Source organism: Cajanus cajan, chromosome 10 (assembly GCF_000230855.2).
Source record: "Cajanus cajan strain Asha chromosome 10, NIPB_CcT2T_4, whole genome shotgun sequence".
Classification (NCBI taxonomy): Eukaryota; Viridiplantae; Streptophyta; class Magnoliopsida; order Fabales; family Fabaceae; genus Cajanus; species Cajanus cajan.
Genome location: NC_138526.1, coordinates 43,976,311 through 43,999,867, shown reverse-complemented (window position 1 = coordinate 43,999,867; position 23,557 = coordinate 43,976,311). Strand labels below are relative to the sequence as shown.

The window sequence follows — 23,557 nt, the reverse complement described above, 5'->3', positions numbered from 1 at the left end:
ATTAAGACACATATCTTGAGTTATAAATTTCTAATATATCTAAGCCAAATTTCAAGAATTAAAGTTGTTTCAAATATCTTAGTGTTATATCATACCTGTTAGTAAAAGTCTTCCCATTCTTCAATAATTAATTTGCTTGTTTCGAGTATCGTATAACTAACTAGCGATGTTATTCTTGTATAAAAATATTTTCCGTCAAAAGTGTTAACAATGAGATTTTCAATCAATGAGTGTATAAAAATAGACAAATTAAAGGGGGCATAATGGGTCCCTTGAGAAATTAAGGCTCTTTTAGGAACATATTATCAAAGTCAGACTATTTTTAAGCTTATTTTCTCTCTTGGATAGTCAACTCTATAAATCATAACTCAATCTTGTATATTTCATGTCACGCATTTTTTTCGTTTTTAAATTTAAAAATGACACTTGGCTTCCAAATATACTCCACGTGGAAGACTCAGGTGATCACTGTGTGTTTTAGTTGGTGCAGCTAACAACTGAAATTTCTATATGGAATACATGTTGAAATCACACTACTAGAAGTCACACTACTAGAAAAATATCATTTTCTTGTAAATTTTTTTTTACAAAAAAATATTCACAGAAATTTTTTTATAAATTTTCTTGCATAATAATTTTGCAAAATATTTTTATAAATTTATTTGCAAAAAATAATTTACATATATTTTTTACAAATTTTTTTACGAAAAATAATTTACAATAAATTTTTGCAAATTTGGCTACAATTTTAATGATCATAGAAATTTTTTTCTATGGTAAAAATTTGCAAAAAAATATTGTAACAATTTTATTTTGTAAGTAATGTTTACTAAATGGTAGAAAAATTTTGCAGGTAACTTTTCCTGCAGATTTTTTTGCAAATTTTAATTTGCAGGAAAAATAAAAAAAAATATTTAAATTTATAAGTTTAATATTTTAAAAAAAAAACTTCAAGTTCCACATCGATTGAAAATAAAACAATTAAAAAATATATAAGTTGGGACAACACTTACCTTATAAGTTGATTTGTATTGTTGAATGTTAGGCTTATAATCTACAATCTTAGAATTTAAAAGATTATGTATCACATGTTGGAGGCATGGAAACAAATGCTTCGGATGAATTTATTGTGAACATTTGAAAGTTGAAGAATTATTGATAGAATTTATAATAATTTCTTTAATTTTTTTTTGTAAAAAATATTCCTACAGAATTTCTTGCGAAAAAATTTGCAAGAAACTTTCCTACGAATTTTCTTACAAACTTTTTTTTGCAGGAAAGTTTCCTGCGAATTTTAAAATTCGCAAAAATATATTATCCACGAAGATATTACCTGCAGATAAAATTTCACAAAAAAATTTGTTAGAACAATATTTCCTGCAAATTTTTCATAAAAATTTACAGAAAAAAATCGCATATAATAAGAGAAATTCTAATAGTAGATTGTTATTCAAATATACGAGACACGGTACACTAATATGTCTTCCAATTTTTTATTTTTATTTCCACAATACAGGGTAGTGATTTGTGTTTTACCTTTGGTTACTCACTCCATTGTATATATAGTTATAATAAAACTTTAACATTCTAAATGTTTAGCTGTATTTAACTTTTAAAAACAATTTTTTAAGTAAATTAAACTAATATATGTCTATATAGTATTAGAATAGTGGATTGAAGCCTAACTCAATCCTACAAAATTGGCTTGTAAGGTGAGGGTTGCTTTCCACTTATATACTATTCAATTGCCTAATCTCTAGTCGATGTGGGACTTGGGTTTTTCCCAATACACCCCCTCACGTCCAGCACTATTGGGCTTGGTACGTGGATAAATGGTGGGTGACTCTTTTCAGTGATCTAGGATTGGCGGGACTCGGGTTTTCCCAATACACCCCCTTATGCCTATGAGGCATGCATCAATGGTGGGTGGCCCATTTTTAAAGTGGATCTAAATGGCTCTGATACCATGTTAATCCACTATTCTAACATGGTATCACAGCCATTTAGATCCATTTTAAAAAATGGGCCACCCACCATTGATGCATGCCTCATAGGCATAAGGGGGTGTATTGGGAAAACCCGAGTCCCGCCAATCCTAGATCACTGAAAATGGTCACCCACCATTTATCCACGTACCAAGCCCAATAGTACTGGACGTGAGGGGTGTATTGGGAAAAACACAAGTCCCACATCGACTAGAGATTAGGCAATTGAATAGTATATAAGTGGAAAGCAACCCTCACCTTACAAGCCGGTTTTATAGAGTTGAGTTAGGCTTAAATTCACTATTCTAACATATAGTCATATTACAAAATAATAATGATAATAATAATATATATTTGTATATAAAGACGATTTTTTTATTTTTGCATACATATTATTTTAAACAATATTATTTAATATATATGTAATAATAGAGTTAAGTATGCATTTATTAAGAGTATATTATATATATATATATATATATATATATATATATATATATATATATATATATCAATTTATAATAGTAATAGAGTTAAAAATTCATATATATGTATAATAAAAAAATATTCATGTAAGAGTCAAATGTTACGTCACTTATCTTTGGATCGGAAAATTCTATTAGAATGAAGTTTTTTCTCAAATTTGATTAAACAAGTACATGCATATTTTCTTTTTTATCAGCCAACAAATATTTGTATTTATATATAGAGGTAAAAGGTACCAAAACCCATATACATAGGATAAATAGAATGTTATAATATCTTTGGTTAAAACTAATTTGAGTTTGTAGTATCAAATTAATTATATTTTAACCCGGGGCTCAAAAAAACAAATAACAATTTAGGTATATAAAATAACCTAGCACCACGAAGTACATAATCCTTCTAAGGGTGACCCATCAGCACTAGTCAAGTACTTTTTTAAATGCACAAGCCAGGATTTATTGACCATAAGTAGAAATGGATATGAAAATTGTTTTGTTTTACACTTAGTCACTTCCAAGCTGTGAGGATGATTTTCTTCATTAATTTTTGCTGAACAAACTGATTATGCTTGAATACACATGCATTTCTCTAATTCTAAATATTCCAAGCAATAGCACACCATATGACCCTCCATTTTTGTGTTTTTTTTTTTTGAGTCAAGAATAGCTGGGATAAAGTTGAGATGCATTACAGGATCTTTTGGGAGAACTGTTATTGTATTCAACCACATTTAAGTAATCCACGAAGGTATGGAATATTAATGACTCTAATGTATATCATCTTATCCTTCACGTTCAATGAAAGAAGAAAATAATAATAATAATAATAATAATAATAATAATAATAATAATAATAAATAATGAATATTCATTATCATATGTGAAAGAATAAAACCATTTGAGATTTTATTTATCTTTGTATTCTTTTTTTATTCAAATTGTTTTACTGACTTAAGAAGAGAGAGAGAATATAAAAACAATATGTCACTCGGGATCGTTTAACATGCAAGTTCATACAGACAATATTATCTTAGGCCCTCTAATAAATTACATAAATATTAATTATCGTTTTTATATATATATATATATATATATATATATATATATATAATACACATTTATTGTTTAATGTAATTTTTGTCAAGAGACATCTTCTATAATTCTATTCCAAACTTTCATTACATAATTAACTCAGTTCGTTTTTCAAGAACATATTTATTAGGATATTTATATACATAAAAGCCTATTTTCTTGTGTTCTCAAAAATATTTTATATATCTATTAAAAAGGTCTTAGCATGAAACACGATAATATACCAGTGCACCCTATATATAGTTGTATTGATTAAATATTTATGACTACTAATACCATTTGTATCGGACTATTCGCTATTTGATCATTAATATTCATGAAATATCATTATTCATTGATTTGCTATCGGTGCTAAAAATTATGGAATATGCATAAGTAACTGTTTTTTTTTAATGATATATCATTCAGAAAAAAAACAAGTATAAGTAACTGTTAAACATTTAACTGATAATTATAATAAATAATTTATAATACTGTTAAATTTTAAATGTTGTGCTATTTAGTAGATGTCAAGAAAAAAATGTTATTAATTTGATTTTCTAAATACATTTTATGAAGAAAAAAAATTACTTCATTCTTTTAACTATCTTATTCTTTTTTCTCTTTCTTATTTTCATCATTTTTATATTCTTTTGCAAGCTTGAAGTAATTGTTAAAATAAGAATAAATTATACTTTTGGTCCTTCTATTTATTTTTAAAATTTAATTTAGTCAAGTATTTTTAAATAGTTTAATTTGATCATATAATTTTTTTTTAAATGTTCAATATTATTCTTTTGTCCAAATTGACATCAATAGCATTAATGAAATTTGATGGAAGAACAACATTAAATATCACTTGAAAATTAAATGACTAAATTAAATTATTAAAAATATTCAATTTGATCCCATTATTTTTAAAATGTTTAATTTATTTAATTTTTGAGAAAAAAAAAGTTTAATGTTATTCTTTCATTTAATTTCATTATTGTTAATATCAATTTGAATAGAAGGATGGCATTAAACATTTTTTTTAAATTAAATAAGCAAATTAAATCTTTTAAAAATAATAAGACTATATTAAATCCTAAAAATAAATTTAAAAAAATTAAAAAATATATTTTAACCTTAAAATAACTAATAATTTAAATGTTATAAAAAATAACTAATTAAATTTGTTACAGTCAATAATATCAACGTGTAATTCTTTCCATTTTTTTTACAGGAAATCTTTACATTTTAGGTTATTATCATTTTATCACTTTCTCTTGTTTTTTTTTTCCATACCTTTTATTTATATTTTTCATTGATACCTTTTATATTAATTTATTACACATTATAGAATTGCGGTAATATGAAATTAATGTAAAATAAAAAAATAAATCTGATTTTAAATGCTAAAAATAATTGATGAATAATTTTTTTACCCAAAACTTGGAAGACTTATAATAAAATTAATAACTAATACTATATTATTAGGTTTTTTTTGAAAATTTTGTCTTAGGTCTTAAATTATTTTAACACGATCCTACTATCAGTAAAATTATTATAAAAAAAAACAAAGTGAACTCTACATCATGTTTTAATATAAAGAGAGAAAATATCTTATTATGCTCTTTAATATATATATATATATATATATATATATATATATAAATAAAAGGTATTCATAATTTTGTCTTATTTATTTATTTGATGTATTATTAATATATTATTTTATCATTTTTATTTTTTTTATCATCTTATATGTGTTGTTTTTATATCTTCTTTAATTTATTTTAGTATGTTAATTTTTGTTTGTAAATACTTTATTTAAAAATTTTCTTCTAATTAAATAAAATAAACCCATTTTTCTCTCTTCTAAACAGTTGAGTAAAAAAATTTAGTAGAATTGACTTGAAATGAATTGTATATATTATATAGATAATAAACTAGTTTTTTCTTTAACTTAATTAATGCATTTCAGTATTATAGAATGTTCTATTTAATTAGTTTCATTTGTTGGCTAGAACCTTTTTATAAATAATAATTAAATAAATATAGCTCATTATTTTAATAAGGGTGTTACAATTAGATGGTATCAAAGTAATGTTCTATGTGTGACCTCTTGTAAAATTTTATATGACAAATGGTATAAGAAATACTAAATTGACAAAAGTTGTGCAAGTTATTAAGGACATGGTTGCAACTGTGTTAAGATAAGGAAATCAAAGAATTGAAAGACCTCTTGAAATTGAGTTTAGAAGAAATAAACCTTCACAATTTGATGGGAGTACAATCTAGAGAAAACTGATTTATGGATTAAAGAAATGGAAGAGATATTTCATGCTATGAATTATTCTAATAACCAAAAAGTATCTTATGTTGTCTTTAAGCTCAATATTGGTGAGATAACACTAGAAGTCTATTAAAAAGAAAGAGAATATTCATCATATTAGAGATCATTTGCATCTAAAATGCATATCAAATTAAGTTTTCTTTAACATCGTCTTACATTTATGTATGTTTTATCTATCATGCATCATTTTACACTTACGTGGATATATTTGCTTTATTTGACTTGCTAATCTAATGCATATTATTTTATTATTATATGCTTTCTATCATATCGATTTTCTTCTAAAAAGGTATCTTTTTGTATCAAATTCTCATAAATGTTTTTCAAATGATTACGAAACGGAGTTTGATAAAGGAATGTGTGGAACAATGGGATGGTCAGTAGTGTGTCACATCAACAATTTTTTCTTCTCCCTGCTTGTCCTTTCACCTCACCTAACTCATTTTAGGAAAACAAAAATCACCTTACCCACAAGCATTCAAACACTTGATCGTTTATAAAACTTTCATTAACCTATTTATTTCTCCCTTAAACCTCCGTCTTCCTCTTCCAAATAGAAACCTTAATCTCCCAATTGACACCCAAGGACTCAAACAACTAGCAAAACTAAAGTCTCAATGGAGGAATACCCTAAGATCATTTTTCTATATGGAAAAAGCATTGCAATTCAACAATTATAAAATGAAGGGTATTAAGTAAAGCACTACCTGGATAGGACTAGATGGACAAGCTTCGTTGAGCTTTAATATGACTGGTTTCATGCTCCCTATGCCTATGTCTAGGCGTCTACAAGGGTGAAAGCACACGCCATAGCAAGACAAGTGGACTATACACTATGATAGGATTCATCTTATCACCATTGTAACAATCTCTTATTACAAAGAAGAAGGTGTGATCTACTTCACCAACTGGGAGGAGGTCACCACTCTAGAAATAATGGATACTATGTTGTATCCTTCTCCTTGACTTTCTAACAAGAAGAGGCTGAAGAAGATCTTCACATCGCCATCGTGAATAAAACACTAAGATGAATGAGACACTAAAATAAGTAAGTTATATAGCAAGATGAAGTACTCAACATTAAAGACACACATTTTAATTTCATATCATTTATGATGTTTAATTAATAACATAATTATTTGTGTCTATATGATTTCTTAACAGATTGAATGAAACAACTTCCTCAATACTCACATTCGACTAAAAGGAACTAAAGACATGTTTTATGTCAAAAAAGGCAAGCAAATCCCCTTAATCACAAAAAATGCCAAAATAAGGTTTTTAGAATTGTTGTAACCTAACACACATGGTTCTGCCTGTTTGGTACCTAAAGATGATAAGTAACCTTCTTAATCAGATAAGAAGTGACAATTTGGTAAAATGTATTTAATGCACTAGCGAATACTTCTTTCCATAAGGAATGAAGATAAAGACAGACGAAATAAGTTTGTAAGAAATGCTCAAAGATTTGTATGGTCGTCTTCATTGAAACATCAATACAAGAAAGCATGATGATTTAGAATGAAAAAAAAAGTTGTTATTTTTCATTTGAACATATTCATGTTCATTCTTTATGTATATTAACTTTATAATATATTGTTGTATCACATCTTGAAAGTAAGATGAAACAATACTGTTATTTTACCCAACTATAACTTAGTGTTATTGCTTTAAGTTTAAAAAGGTTTAACCGTAAAAGAATAATTAGTTGTTAAAGTCTAGAGAGACTTTGTGTTAAAGAATACTTGGTTGTCAAAAAACACTTAGGTTTAAGCTAACAATAACTTGAGAAAAGAATATTTGTATATTTGTATAAGATAGTCGAACTTAATTTGATTGAAAAAGAACTAGATGTAATATCGATGATTGAGATAAATTAATATAAAAATACTTTGTGTTCATATTCTTATATTTTCGTTTGCACTCTTTAATTTAATGATATTACTTCACTATTTCAAAAAGTATGAGTTTTTTATTGTCAGTATTCAACCATCTTCCAATCTCTCTTTTCTCCACAAATATTAATTTCATCCCCATAATTAATCATACTAAGTTTTACTTTTTATTTCATCTATTTTTAATTTTTATAATATCTATATTTTTTGCTTTCCATTTTATAGTCGATGTCTATTATTAAAAGGCATACATGGCTCTATCCGATGTTGTGGCGTATCCATTTTCATAATATAAAATATAATTGTCACGTGATATATAATATATGGTCAAGTAACGCAAGTATTTTTTTAAATTTTTTTTTGTAATGGAATAACCAACGATTAAAAATTTAAATATCACAACCATATAAAATAATACCAAAATTTAAAACAAAAAAATTGCATACACTGGTTTATAAAAATTTTAACTAATTCTATAGAGATAATAAAATTAGTTAATTTAATTAATAATATTAAATTTATCCTAAATTTTGATTCTTTTTCTAAATTTTCCCCAACTTTAATAAGATATACTCTTATTTTAAAACAAAAAAATATTTTTACTAATTTTAATTCTTTTCATCTTTCTTATTCTCAATATATTATTATTTTAATTTTTATTGAAAAATTAAAATTAAAATTTCTAAATACCCTTCAAACAAAGATAAATTCCTAAGCATTCCCATAAAATTCTTCAATCATTAAATTAAAAATGACTAAACTACTAGAATCATTATAATAATAAAAATTAAAATGGATATATAGATATTTAAGCTTGACTTTTACTAACATTATTATATAAAAAAAAATCCTTAAATACTTATAATTAAAGAATTTTATAATATTAAATTAATAATTAATACATGAAGTATTCTAAGAGTGTACTGTTTGAACATGTGTTGATATAATTGATTTTGCATCAAAGTGAATTTACATAATTGATTTTAAGTAAAATTAAATTAAAGTAACGTGATTTTTATTTAAATGGCCTTAATTTTCATATTAAATGTTATTTAAATTTTTTTTTATCAAAATTAATTTTGAATGTATAATTAAATATGGATAAATGAAACTTCAAAAATGATTTTGTTTAATAAAAAAAAAACATCAATAGTTATTTTCATGTAAATGTAAATTTTTAAATCTTAAAATCAAATTTTTTAATAATAAAACAAGCTACAAATATATTTCTAATTATTTTAATACAATAAAATTGCTTCAAGACATATTTGCTGTGAAATCAATCATACCCTAAACAAATCTTCTAAGTTCTAATATGAGGGAAAAGAGCATATTTGTAAGAAGGTAAAAATTTAAACCCATTTCCTTGGATAAAACACTGTAGTTTTTGTAACATGTATATCCTCAAGTGAGCATAATGTAGATTTCCAATAAACACAGTGCACAGATCTCAAGACAAAAAAAATACTCCAGTACTATTAAGTCCATAATACCTTGAAGAGGCAATTGATGAATGAATATGAAAAAGATGAATGGGTCCCTACTCCCTAGTCCCTTTGTATAATTGCGCTTTGCACTGTCCAGCTGGAAATGCTGTCAACAAAAGCAAAAATGTCTAACAAAGTAGATATCGCACTCCAATTTTAAAAGCACTCAGGAATCAAGGATTGTTATTACTACTATTTAATATTCGATCACAAAATATCACGAATTTTACCTTCACACATTTAAAATGGTTTTACAATTTAATTCATAATTGTACACGTAACATTTCATTGAGTTGCAAATTTGGGTACAACTAGTATATTATCATCAATTAGTTTAGCTTTGACAAACCTGCATAAATAAAATTTAGTGAGAGAACCCCTCCATGTTTGAAGGGATGGGGGACTGAACGGGTGGGGGGGAAAAGCACGAGATTTTTATGCTCATACAGCGGATGACAACTGTTCAGTTGAGAGAACCAGCTGGCATCGTCCACGTGGCGATATTCTATTGGCCTTGATCTGCCATCATTCTTTTTAGATGCAGTGGTACCCACTCCCTGTCAACAGCTTTTGCCAGCTGTGTCACTGCCACAGTAACGGCTATATTTTTTAATCTCACATCAATTTATGTTTTGTCCATTCCTCGGAATTTGAAACCCGGACGTGGCACGTGACATGGCACACGCCTTCGTTACGTGGAGTGAATGAATGTGGCTATAAATAATACCCAATGTCCACAGGCCTATCTTGTGAGCCATCACACTGAGACCATTTTAGAAGCTTCGCTTCACTTCACTTCACTTCTCACTTGCATAAAATTCATCCCCTTTTTTATTATTTTCTTTTCTCTATTGTTGCTAATGGCTAAAATGTTGGGGTTGTTGGTGGGTTTTTTGTTGGTGGGCTTGGCTGCCTCTGCCAAGTTTGATGAACTCTTTCAGCCCGGTTGGGCTATGGACCATTTCATCCATGAAGGAGAACTCCTCAAGCTTAAGCTTGATAACTATTCTGGTAATTTGCCATTTACTGCTTTGTATAATGTTCTTTCCTTTGAAACCCTTTTCAGTAATGTTATTGTTAGAGATCTCTCAAAACTGAATGCCATCATGTCTAATTTTAGACTGTTTTTTGTTAGATCTGATTCTAAATAGCTCATTTAATATCATTGCAAAATGTTATTTTTGTTAATTTATGTTAAAAAAATGTGGCTTTTTTGGGACATTGCAGGTGCTGGATTTGGATCCAAGAGCAAGTATATGTTTGGGAAAGTGACCATCCAGCTCAAGCTTGTGGAGGGTGACTCTGCTGGAACTGTTACTGCTTTCTATGTAAGTGAAATTTTTTTTTTTTTGTTGTATTTATTTAAGTACAAATTTGTTCAAGTGCAGACAACTCTTTGAATTGACTTATACCAGAGGCATTAGTGACAGCTACCTACTTCATTTCAACCCGTGAATTTGCACATACAATTGATTCTTGCATTTATTGTCTCTGTATATCTGTCTCCATATTTTGAGCCACGAACCTATTTTTTAAGTATAGCTTTATACCTTACTATCATTCTATCCTCTTGCAAATTCTCATAATATCTTTTTAATAAATATTAAATCTAACAGTGGACATATTTAAAAATAAGAAGCATTATAAAGAGAGGATTTAGAATTATTTAAGATTCATATTTTAAACTACAATGAGATCCCTTCATTTTGACATTGATCAACCTAACAATCCTGTGCAATTTATTCCACTTTGTATTGACCTATATTTATGACCTTGACAAGGGATGGTGACCCTAGTCCAATAATTGATGGTATATTAAATGACTAAGACGTTGATGTTCATTTTCAATTTGTGTGATGCAGATGTCATCAGACGGCCCAAGTCACAACGAGTTTGATTTTGAGTTCCTGGGCAACACCACTGGTGAACCTTACTCGGTCCAAACGAACGTGTACGTGAATGGAGTAGGTAACAGGGAGCAGAGACTCAACCTCTGGTTCGACCCCACCAAGGACTTCCACACCTATTCCATCTTCTGGAACCAGCGCCAAGTTGTGTGAGTATCAAATCTTATGTAATCACATATCATATAGTAATATTAAATTACTGAATTTTACATAATTTACTCAGTTCACAGTATAAAAACTTTTATAAAGTGCATTGAAGTAAGTAAAATTTGTGAACATGGACTCTTTTTACATGAACCCGAAAAGCTGTCAAGAAAACACGAAATTGCATGCTTTTGTCAGTTGAGCTTGTGCTATCATTTGTGCCTCGTTGGGTCCCATAAAATTATAAAGACAAGCCCATGGTAAAATCCAAAAGCAAAAGCAATCTTAATTCTTACCGAGAGTGAGACATGTCTATTTCCACCCTTGGACAAATTATAACCAAACACCAGTGTATACACCATGCGCATTGTATTTTATGTTTAAATAAATGGTACGTGTATTTTTCAGTACAAGTGAAAAATTGTAACATTTACTAAAATATCTGAATGTACAGATTCCTAGTGGATGAGACGCCAATAAGGGTGCACACAAATTTGGAACACAAAGGCATTCCCTACCCAAAGGACCAAGCCATGGGGGTGTACAGTTCTATATGGAACGCAGATGATTGGGCCACACAGGGTGGTCGTGTGAAGACAGATTGGAGCCATGCGCCATTCATTGCGACCTACAAGGACTTCGAAATCGATGCGTGCGAGTGCCACGTGCCAGTGGCATCAGAGGATAACGCTAAGAAATGTAGCAGCAGTGAGGATAAGAAGTATTGGTGGGACGAACCCACGTTGTCGGAACTCACATTGCACCAGAGCCACCAGCTTATGTGGGTTAGGGCTAACCATATGGTTTATGACTATTGCTCCGACACTGCTAGGTTCCCCGTGACACCTGCTGAGTGCGTGCATCACCGTCACCACTGAAGGGGGAATAGGAACTATTAATTAACATGTTCTTCATGTTTCACGTTGTATTATATTTGCCCTAGCATTATCTGAATTCTTTTATTAAGTTGGTTCTTGTGCGATCTAATTTTATTCTTGCTTTTTTTTATTAGTTTATTTGGACGAAGTGAGGTAGTGGGATTTGTTTTAAGAGAGTGTGTCTCGCATTGGGGTACCGCTAGCTAGCTCACGAGGTTACCTTGGGGACCAAGAAGGTTAATTAAGATATTGTTTGGTTATTTTAGATTATAGAGAATTTAGAGTTTCGGGGAAGATAACGAATAATTGAGATGAATCCAGGTCGTGTGGGGTTGTGGGCTCCGAGATTTAAATTTTGGAGACCTAGATCTAGGGGGTGATGTTGATTTCCAACCCCAAGATTCTTCGTAAGGGTTTCTTTACTGGCAAAAAAATATGGAACAAAGAAATACTAAGATACAATACTAATACTTTTAAAATTTTAAGGTCCTAGATTTACGGGTCCCATAAATAATGTTGGTTTCCAGCCCGAAGATTCCTCTTGGGACTTTCTAATTCTCTTCAATACTGACAATCAATATGAAACAGAAAAATACTAAGATGCAAAGCCAAGGGGTTAGATATATCCATTCATGAACAAAATAATGATACGGGAAAAGTTTCAACCGAAGTAGTAATAATGGGCCAGAATATATACCGTAAGACCATTCACTCTTTCTAAAATTACTATAAAAGTTTACCTAATTAGAAGTTAGAGATTTCACAGTGGAGAGCAGATAATTTTATAAAATTTAGTCAGAAATAAACATATTTTAAGATGATACCGATAGTCATTCTAGGTGCGTGTTTGGTTTCCATTTTGTAAAGTAATTTTTTCTTCTCTCTCCAATAGTGATTTTATGGGGCAAACTATTATTTGTTACTTCTAATTAAATGTGAAAAATCATGTTTCGACTCCAATGCAAAACACACTAAATTCATTGAAAAAGAATACATGCTATTTATTTATACATATTAAAATTAGTAATGTTGAACATGAAAAAATATATTAGAAAGTCATTAATTTTATAAAATTTAGTTAAATATAAATGTATTTTAAGATGGTATCGATAGAGTCATCTTAAATTCATTGAAAATATGATTATTTATTATTTATTTATACATGCACTAAATTTAATAATATTGAACATGAGAAAGTAGATTAAAAAAAATACAAATTTCACTTATCCTAAATCATTTGAAAAAAAAGGTCATCTATAAATTAAGATAGATTTTTATTGTGTTTCTTACCACATTTGAATATCACTATTTATAAATCAATTTTGTAAAATTTAATTAGACACAGGTCTACATTCTTAGATGTACTTAAACCTACCCTATTAATTATTGTTGTTAGAATTTTTAAGATCACTTATTGTCGAGTCTTTATCAAAATATTATTTAAATGTTCTATCCTACAAATTTCATGTTTTAATTGTTTTCAATACACACTTGTTTTTAAAATTATTTATACATAAGATCATTTAAAATCTCATTATACTTTTATGTCTAATAGCATCTCTAACTCTAATATTATAATTTTGGTGAAGTTGTTTAACTTACTTTTGAAGCCCTACAATATCAAATGAGATTTAAGAATTTTAATAATTTTTCTTTAAAAATATAATATTTATGAATTTAATTAAAATAAGTACTACAATTATTTAAGAAATATTAAGAACATTACTTATACAAACAAGTATTCTTATATAAAAATTAATATTTTTTTTAATAAAGGTGAGACATGCAAATATATATCACTATAAAATCAAAATATCTCAATAACATTGGCACGTATCAATCATTTATAATATATTCAATAAATATAAAAAAAAAATTACAAATTAAGTGAAAAAAATTAGACCAAAACCCGCAATAAAAATTAACAAAATCAAAATAATATAAATCACAAGGATTTCTAAAAAAGAATTGACACATTGACTGTTCTAATAATAATAATGAGAAAAGACTATTTTTAAAATTAAAAATCTCAATCTTAATATGGACAAATGTTGATGATGGTCTAGGGTAGGTACCTGCCTTCATAATAACCTATTGTTGTCCAACTTGACAACGAACATGTGAAAACTAAATGTGCTGTGATAACTGCTATTTGTGTGTTTGGCAACAATAATAATGCCAACTGTGATTCACTTAACCGTATTAAGTGCTTTCGTGTGTGGGCCATTGATAACTCCTTTAGCCATAGGAGGTGTGAGAGATTATGATGGGATTATCCAATTGAAATGGATGATTATGGGTCATCGTAAATCGACATAATTGAGATTATCTATTTTTTAGTCCAATGATATAATTGAGCCTATTGAGGGCCTGATTTGACGAACTATCGGAAAAACAACAGAGGAGCGGATTCATGCTCCATAACTTCCAATCATACAGTCATACAATTATTTTCCTAATTTATTTCACTCAATAATTTATATTTTATTTTAAATTTTTAACTATTTAATTATTAAATTAAATTTTTTTAATTTATATATTAAATTCAAATTAAGAGTTTTTAATATATATATTAAGTTTATAATTTTTTTAAATTTTTTTAGAAATTATTTAATATTTTATTTTATTAATTTAAATTAATAAATAATCATAAAAATATTTTATATGTTGATTTAAATATATATAATAAAATATTATATAATTTTAAAAATTTATAAATTTAATTTATGCATTAAAATTTTTATAACAATTTGATTGTTAAAATTTGATGTAAAATATTAATTATTAAATAAAATAAATCTATCAAAATTTTCTCTTAATTTTTTTTCAATATATTTATTACTTATTATTATCTTGTACTCCATCTTTCAATTCTCCTATTACTTTATAAAGACAATATTAAATCGAAAAATATGTTTATCTTCTTCAAAATCTAAATCACATTCAGTACTTACCATATAACAAAATACGAGAATTAGTAAAAGGATGATTTAGAAGAATTTAAAATTATTAAAAAAATAAAGATAGAGATAGAGAGTAACTATAATATATATATATATATATATATATATATATATTAACTACTATATATAAAAAAAAATTATAATGACTATCTTTTGCAAAAACGTCTTTTTTTTAAAAAAAAATAAATTAATGATAAGATACTTAGAAATTTTTTTAACTTCATATTTAATTCAATTTTTATTTATCATAATTATTTATAAATTAAATTTTAATATATTTAAAATAAATTATTAATAAAAAATAATTTTGTACTTTAATATAAATTATTTGTCATAAATTTAAAATATAATTTATATATTTAAAATATCTATTATTTAAATTTTAAATATAATTTATATATTCCAACATAATATCATTTATATACATAATTTATTTTAAATTTTGATTATATATAATAAATATTTAACCTAAATATTATACTAATTAAAATACTAGTTGAAATATAAACTTCAAAATGGAGACAGCAGCAAAGTCAAAATAGTCGAACATTGAAAAATCCTTGTACCGATAGATTGATCGAGGTATGTCCCACACTCCCACACAAATCCACTCGAAGCTACATATGTGTATTAGCACGAGATAAGAATAAAATATTTATACCAAAAATTAAATAACTACAAAAGATAATACTGGAGACAACTGAATGATTGGGGGGGAGGAAACACACTAAAACTTTTTGTACTACTCAATCAGCTTTTCTTGTATTCATCCTTATTTCTTTTAGAAGTAGATTTTTCTTTGTTTTTGTTGCTTTAGCATGCTTCTCTAACACCATGACACTGTACCAGTCTCAAACCTCACCAAGATCAATCATCGACTATGATTCTTCAAAATACTTTTTTTTTTCTAAAAAAAAATTCTTAACTTCTCTCATCTTTTTTGAGAAATGTATGTCTCAAAATTTCAGTGTCCCTCAAAGGCTTAGGTGTTTGGTTTATCCTTTGGAAGATCTTGAAGATTTTCACCTATTTTAATGCATAAAACATAGATGTAATTTTTTGTCTCATTAGATTAAATTGAGTTAGTAATTGTTGTGTCTCATTAGATTAAACTTGAGTAGATATCACACATATTCTTAAGCTTTTGAATCGTTGATTTTTGTTGGTGTTTTGTACGTTTGGATACACAATATAACCTTGGTAAGATAAAAAAGAATCACATAAAAAGTGATAATTTTTGTCGGTATTTGATATATTTGGATACACAAAAAAGATTTTGACAAGTGAAATAAAGCCAAAGCAATTTAAAGATGTTAAGCCAAAGTAATTTAAACATGTTAAGCATGACAAATAACACATGTATGGTTTTTGTATACTAAAGGTGAATTAGGTTGGATGACAAAGAGTGTGTTTGTTTTTCCGTTTGGTACAGGTAAACGCGGGTTTATTTTAAAATATCAAGACTTATACTTTTCTATTTTGTTGTTTTGAAATGCAGGCCACCGATTATACAAACACACACAAAATGGATCAACTCAACCCTTGAATACTCATCCACACACATTCTCATGCACTCAAATGGAAAAGTATGAGTGTAGATGGATTGAGTTGAACGTACGTTTGGTTTTTCCAAATGGTAAAATAAACATGCACTAAGTTGACCTGTTGTTAGTATATTTTGCCTAACAATGGATTGGTAGGAAATGAAAAGAAAAAAAATACATATTATTTTGGATATGTCTTTCAATATTTTTTTTCTTAATATTTAAAATATCCACATAAATTAGTGCATCTAAATCATAAAATAAATATAAATTTATAATATTAATAGTTCTTAATAGATTTGTTGCACTATAAATTACAGATTACACACATAATAAATCTTATATAACTTAGTTAAACTTATTGTTAAAATAATAGATAAAATTAAGTGGATCGAGAAACTAACTCGCCTCAACCCATCATTTGGCTATTGGACTGGCAAATTAGGCAAAATAGGAAAAATGGTTTAGGCAAAATGGCAGGTTAGGATACCTAGCTAACTTAAGCAACCAATTTTTGGTCGATCTGTAACCCATTTTGTCATTCTAAAAATAGGTTCATGCGACCAAACAAAATGTACTATATTCTTTTAATAGAGTTATAAACATCGTAGATCTAAAAAAAAATTGCATTGTGTGTGGACGTGGGTATATAGTCGTGGAAATATAGTAAGTTAAATCTAGTCAATAAACTGGAACACATTAAAAATAGGTTTACCATGAAAATAGGAAGGTATTTCAAATTGAAATAATTCACCAAAGATCATTAATACAAATGATTTGATATTTGTATTTATTGATTAAGAGTTAAAATTTAATTTCTATATAACTTATACATAAAGTCACAAATTGATCTACATTTTACCTCTATAAGACCAATATGATGAAAAACAATTATACCTTCATATTAAAAAAAAAACAAAAATTGAAATATTATGCTAATTAATATCGTTAAAATGAAATTCCTAAAAATATTCTCTATTTTCACTTACATGCATTGAGTGATAAAGTAATTATAGGTAATTTATTTTTAAAATATTAAAATTTAATTTATAAATCTATGCTAATATTAAAAGGGATACCACTTTTTGGTGTCCATAATTTATTTTCCAATTTTATCCTTGTAACGACCAATCGTAATCATCACACTTATGTATCACAATTACTTGCAATAGAACTATTTCATACTAAAGGGTTTATACTTAAAATAATTGGATATGCACATTATAATATGTATATAAATATAAGCAATTAAAAACAACTTTACAATTATATACAATATATGTACAGACCGTACGATCATCCAATATAAAAATAATATAAAATTCTAAGTGTTAGTCAACCACAATTATATAAACCTTCCAAAGGTAGTCGTCAACAACATTACCACTAGTGTGACCCACAACCACACCAAGAACTCGTTCTAGTTAATCCTACCCTATTCCCATGAAAAATCATGATCATTGAAATCCACACCACATGGAAAACACACAAGGTAAGTTAGATTTAAAAAAAATACAAGTATAGGAAGAAATATTTATACTACTCTCCAACATGTAAATCAATCAAAACACACCACATGCTTTACAATATACAACAATCAACATGTTTGAAAGTTAAGCACCCAAGCAATTCAAACATTCACCACAATCACACCATACAAGATAATCATCCAATACATATGAACAACAATCAACTCACACCACATTACATGCATACACCATAACTAATGTGTTGTCACGCGTCCACTTACAGCTAAAATACCTAAGCAGTTTAAGTGACTTGACCTTACCGAGCCAACCCGATCACATTCACGCCTAAGGCGTCCACTAGATTGACAGCTAAAATGGGATATCAATTCCTTCTCTAATTTATCAAGTGTCACCACTTACACTATGAAAGTTTGGTTCTATCATTAGGATTAATATAACTGAGTATAAGTGTACCACAACCTTGACATGCAATACCAAGTCACATATGAAATTAGTCCACTAATTATCCGTAATGAATCACATAAACTTTTTAGCTAGTAATTAGTTAAAGGTTGTAGACCCCAACTTCATATTTTACTCAACATTGACTAAGGACTTAGAGAAAACTCAACAAGTCATTCCAAGAGCTTTACACCTACTTAAGGAGGATTTTCAACAATTGGTCTGTCAAAGCGCCAAAACAAAATTTCCCATATGGGATCTTCAACTTGCAAACAACAGACATCTTCTTAAGTCTTAAGTCGATTAATATGTTTTAATTCCTACAACATTCTCAACATCAACGCCTTAATATACATCATTTATATACATTACCCAAGTTAATGCATATAAAAATCAAATCACACTAATCATAATTAGCATACCAATGCTCAATGACTTATTTAATAATAACATATCAATGCATATTTAACACACCAACCATGCAATTTATAGTATATCAATCATATATAACATATCAATGCTCATCACCATAATAGCCAAATCATACATGCAATGCATCCATCCACCCATACCAACCATGTATAGCTCGAAACCATGTTCAATTTCAACATGAAACACTAAATTATTCAAATGCATCAAAATCACTTTCATAGTTCAAAATACCGAAACTCTTTTCCTCCACCATTCAATCTAATTTCAACCACATGCATGCTCATAGTTGATGAAAATAACAACAAATAATTCATTAAATTAAACAACCAATCCGTCCTAGCTCCCTTTACCTTACTCCAAGCAACAAGACGAAGAAAGAAGGAGAAGATGATTTTTCGAGCTTCCATGAGCTCTACAACCACCCAACTTAGATTTCTTAGTCTTTGAATGCTTTGGATCACCATATTAAGGATCAAAGGAATCTCTCACGGGATTTAGAAGGAAGAAGTAGAAGTTAGAAATCTCGAGAGTCTATCTTCCTTGTTTCTCTCTGAGATCTAAAAATCATGAACTTATGGTCAACTAAACCTCTAACCAAAGACTCTCAAAACTAATTAGACTCTCGAGAGTTCTTCAACTCCCAAAGTCCCACAACATACCTCAAACACCATATAGATAAATTATTATTACTAAAAAATAAGAATTAAAAACTTATAGTATTACAACCCTTTAGTTAACTATCTTAAAAAAAATATACAACTAATAAAAAATGCTCATTAATTAATTGTTAAAAAAATTCCTACTCTCTCAAAGGAATGAAGTACCTTTTATCCTACTAGTAGATATAATAAACATTAAAATAAATAAAAATAAAAAAAACTCTTAATATCTATCTTATTGAAAACTCTTATAAAATAAAAATTTATCTTAAAAATATTATCACTCAATATATATATATATATATATATATATATATTTTTTTTTTTGAATTTTTTATAAGTCTTTTAAATCTCAATTTTTACAATTTATTCAGACCGGTTACTTAATCGGTTGATGATTTGACCAATTTAATTAATAATCCGATTTAATTTTCAAAATTATGATAAAGAACGAGAATTAATTATCTTTAATGATGAAAAAAATTCTTTTTCATAAAAAAGTGTTAGACTACATTGTTAACCGACCTTATATTGTAGCTTCAAAATTGTCTTGTCAAATATTAATCTAGCTCCTTGGACTTAGAATGGGGTCCCTTGTGTCCTTGTCAACCCAATCGTTAACACACCCATGCTAATACTATAAACACACATGACCTACAATCTCAAGGAATGTTCTGAATTGAAAGAAAAACCATGTATCCCGGATCTATTACAGTGAATGATTTTTTCTAAATGTGAGCTTTTGGATAGAATAGATTCAAGATTCAACAGTATAGTTCAGCGCAACAAGCATGACATCCTTTTTTTTACTTGCTCATTATATAGGCAGAAAAATTATTAAGTAATATGAACTACGTGAATGAGATCTTTGATTAGTTTTAGTTTCTACATGAGAAAAAATTAAATATTATTTTTTGTAAATTGAAAATTTAAATACATATTATATATTATTTGACTGTGACTATAAATTAATATTTGTCATAATACTTCGATAATTTCCCTTACAAGTCTTAGATGATGTGGTTGATGTGCGTCGAACGGAACATATCCTTATTAATATTTGTTTCAGCTGTCATAAAGACAGATTCATTAATACAACTTATGTATACAAGGGAAGTATGCAAATTCAAACAACTCAACATATTTTATCCCATTTTCCATCCTTTGTTCGTTGCCCATTTTTTTTGTAAAGTCTCCTCTAAAGATATGTCATGACTCACCTTACTTTAGCACCGAACACTCTTCTTAAAAAAATACCATGGTTTGGACTACTCACCTAACAAAGGTGGTATTAATTTGAATTTTTTATTGGTTTATGTTTACATATAAATGTTATACAAACAATACAATTTTCTTTACAAAATCCAGACAATAGGAAATAAAAAAGAACAAAAAAAGGTGGCCATTAGGAGTAAAACTATATTAATTGAAAATTAAAACACAGAATTAGACAAATACTATGTTTTTAAAATTTGATTCAAGTAAAACCAAATTTAAGAAAATTTCTTAAAAATAATTTTGTGTCCGACTTTTTCCCTAATTTGCTTAAAGTTGCTTTCTACCGTTGTTATATATAAATGTTTTACAAGCGATACTATTGTCAACCATTTTTTGATAAATAAAAGTAATAATCGTTGTAATTTTTAAATTAAAAATGATAGCCAAAATTTGATTAAAATATTAAAATAACATAAAAATGAAAATGTAAGTTTTCTTAAAAAACAATATAGTAATTAAAGAGAGGTGGAGGCAAGGTTATTTAATTTTCTTTTTTCGGTTACTTTGTTTGTTTGTGTGTGTGTGTTTGTATATTGTTGAAAATGATGAGGAAGCGGCTGGTGAACCCTAATTAGTTGTCGGTGTTTGTTGGAAGAGTTCATCTCTGTTTTCTTCGTCATCTTCCCCAACCAGAGATGCGCCCCACAACACCTACATACTAAAGCTTTCATCTTTTCGACACCCCCTCAGGTTTGTTACCTCTTTCACCCTTTTTTCCGTCTTCTTTCCCTCTATACTTGGTTTCAAAGAAAGGGTTTTTGTTTTGGTTCATTTTCTCTCTTTTAATTTACCCCTTTGAATTTTTATTACTATTTTTCTATCTCTAGTTTTTGTAAGAGGGTTCCCTGATCACTGACTTGTAATTGCATTAGATATTCTCTTGAAAATTTTCGTGGTGTTCATACTGGTGTTTTTTGAGTTGGGTTAGTAGAAACTTTGCTAGAGGATTTTGTGTCTCGCCCTCGAATTGGAGCTGGGTTAACAAATTGGATTATAGTGAGTGACCTTTTGAGTTGATTATGCCCGTGCTTGGATTCACATTATTTTAGATAAATGTTCATATGTTTGGTTCCACTTGGGAAATTGATTCTGAGTTTAGAATTGAAGCAATTTGGTAGCTTTTGTGTTGGATAAAAAAAATTATACTGAATTTTACTACTAACTTGTTTTCGGAATAAAAATATCCAAACATAAATTACTTCACTTCAAAACCAATTTTAGTCAAAATTAATTTCATTCGAAATCAATTTTATAAACACTCACCCAAATTCACCCTAAGCTTGAGGATTTGTTCTCTTGGCAGGTATTCGATTAAGTGTTGTTATATTATGATGTTAACATTTTTTGTTCATTACTTAGTGCAACTTGAATTGCATGCACATGTTAGCAAAAGCCCACAATAAAGGGGATGGATCTAAGTCCCTGGCTAAGATACTGGCAAGATGGAAGGAGTATAATGCCCAGCTTGATTCCTGCAATGATGCTGATAAGCCGGTTCGCAAAGTCCCTGCCAAGGGTTCAAAGAAGGGGTGTATGAAAGGTAAAGGGGGCCCTGAGAACTCGCGGTGTAACTACAGAGGTGTTAGGCAAAGGACTTGGGGAAAGTGGGTTGCTGAAATCCGAGAGCCGAATAGAGGGAATAGGCTCTGGCTAGGGACTTTTTCCACTGCCATTGGAGCTGCGCTTGCGTATGATGAAGCAGCGAGGGCAATGTATGGTTCCTGTGCCCGCCTAAACTTTCCCAATGTTTCAGTTTCCAGTTTCTCAGAGGAATCTTCCAAAGATTCTCCAGTTGCGAATCGTTCTGGTTCCTCAATGGCAGTGTCTGCAAATACTGGGTCCATGATTTCACCAAGTAACTCTGGGGGAGGTATCGAAGAGGATATTGATCTGGAGCCCATTTCCTTATCCCTAAGTGTAAAGCATGAGAATGGGGAAGGTGAGTCGGGAGGATAAGTTCGTCCCCTCCTTCTTTGTCATGATGTACATTGCAACATGGCTAAATTTTTTAGCGCATGTACTTGTTAATGGTTAGCTTAGGTTTAATTAGTCTTGATATTTGGTCCTGGAGATTAGCTGTTGTAAAACTGAAATGAACTTGGTTGCAAAGTGGTCATTTCTTCTGGTTTTGGCCTAATGTGCACTGGATATGCAATCTACTTTTAACTCATCATATGTGAATTATACTTACCTTTGTCATGTTAGATTCTTCTTCCTTTTCACCTCTAGTCACCACTCACCACCCTTCTAAATTCATTTGTTATTGTGTCTATTTTACCCTGCATATTATTGTGTGATGTCCTGCTAAACTAATATTATACCATTGAGAATGTGGTTTACTTAATTTTATGAACTTACATTTCTCATGTAAAGTTTCAATTTCCATCACATTGGACTTGCCATGGATGTATAATAGTATATAGTGAATCTCTTGGAAACTAGAATAGTATATAGTGAAACTCCACGAGTATGTAGCTAGGAACATATCAGGAAGTATTTCTGTTGGATTTCCTGCTTTTTTCAATCAACATGGATGCGAATCTCAATATTTTATCATAAT

General features: G+C 28.4%; 2 protein-coding genes across 3 annotated transcripts; both read left to right on the top strand.

Annotated features, from left to right (window-relative positions):
* The first annotated feature begins 9,991 nt into the window (after positions 1-9,991).
* LOC109817039 (xyloglucan endotransglucosylase protein 6) lies at positions 9,992-12,278 on the top strand. Its single transcript, XM_020382238.3, has 4 exons — positions 9,992-10,272; positions 10,489-10,589; positions 11,124-11,317; positions 11,767-12,278. Exons 1-4 carry the CDS (start codon positions 10,122-10,124, stop codon positions 12,188-12,190), a joined length of 870 nt encoding a protein of 289 aa, XP_020237827.1. The 5' UTR covers positions 9,992-10,121; the 3' UTR covers positions 12,191-12,278.
* A 9,230-nt stretch (positions 12,279-21,508) lies between these two features.
* On the top strand, positions 21,509-23,201 carry LOC109817032 (putative dehydration-responsive element-binding protein 2H). Of its 2 annotated transcripts, none has more exons than XM_083065555.1 (2): positions 21,509-21,687; positions 22,301-23,201. In XM_083065555.1, the coding sequence occupies exon 2, from the start codon at positions 22,372-22,374 to the stop codon at positions 22,951-22,953; it is 582 nt and encodes a 193-aa protein (XP_082921681.1). In that variant the 5' UTR covers positions 21,509-21,687; positions 22,301-22,371; the 3' UTR covers positions 22,954-23,201. The 2 variants fall into 2 exon arrangements, with proteins under 2 accessions (XP_082921681.1, XP_020237819.1); XM_020382230.3 differs by having other exon boundaries at positions 21,511-21,687; positions 22,357-23,201.
* Positions 23,202-23,557: the final 356 nt, after the last annotated feature.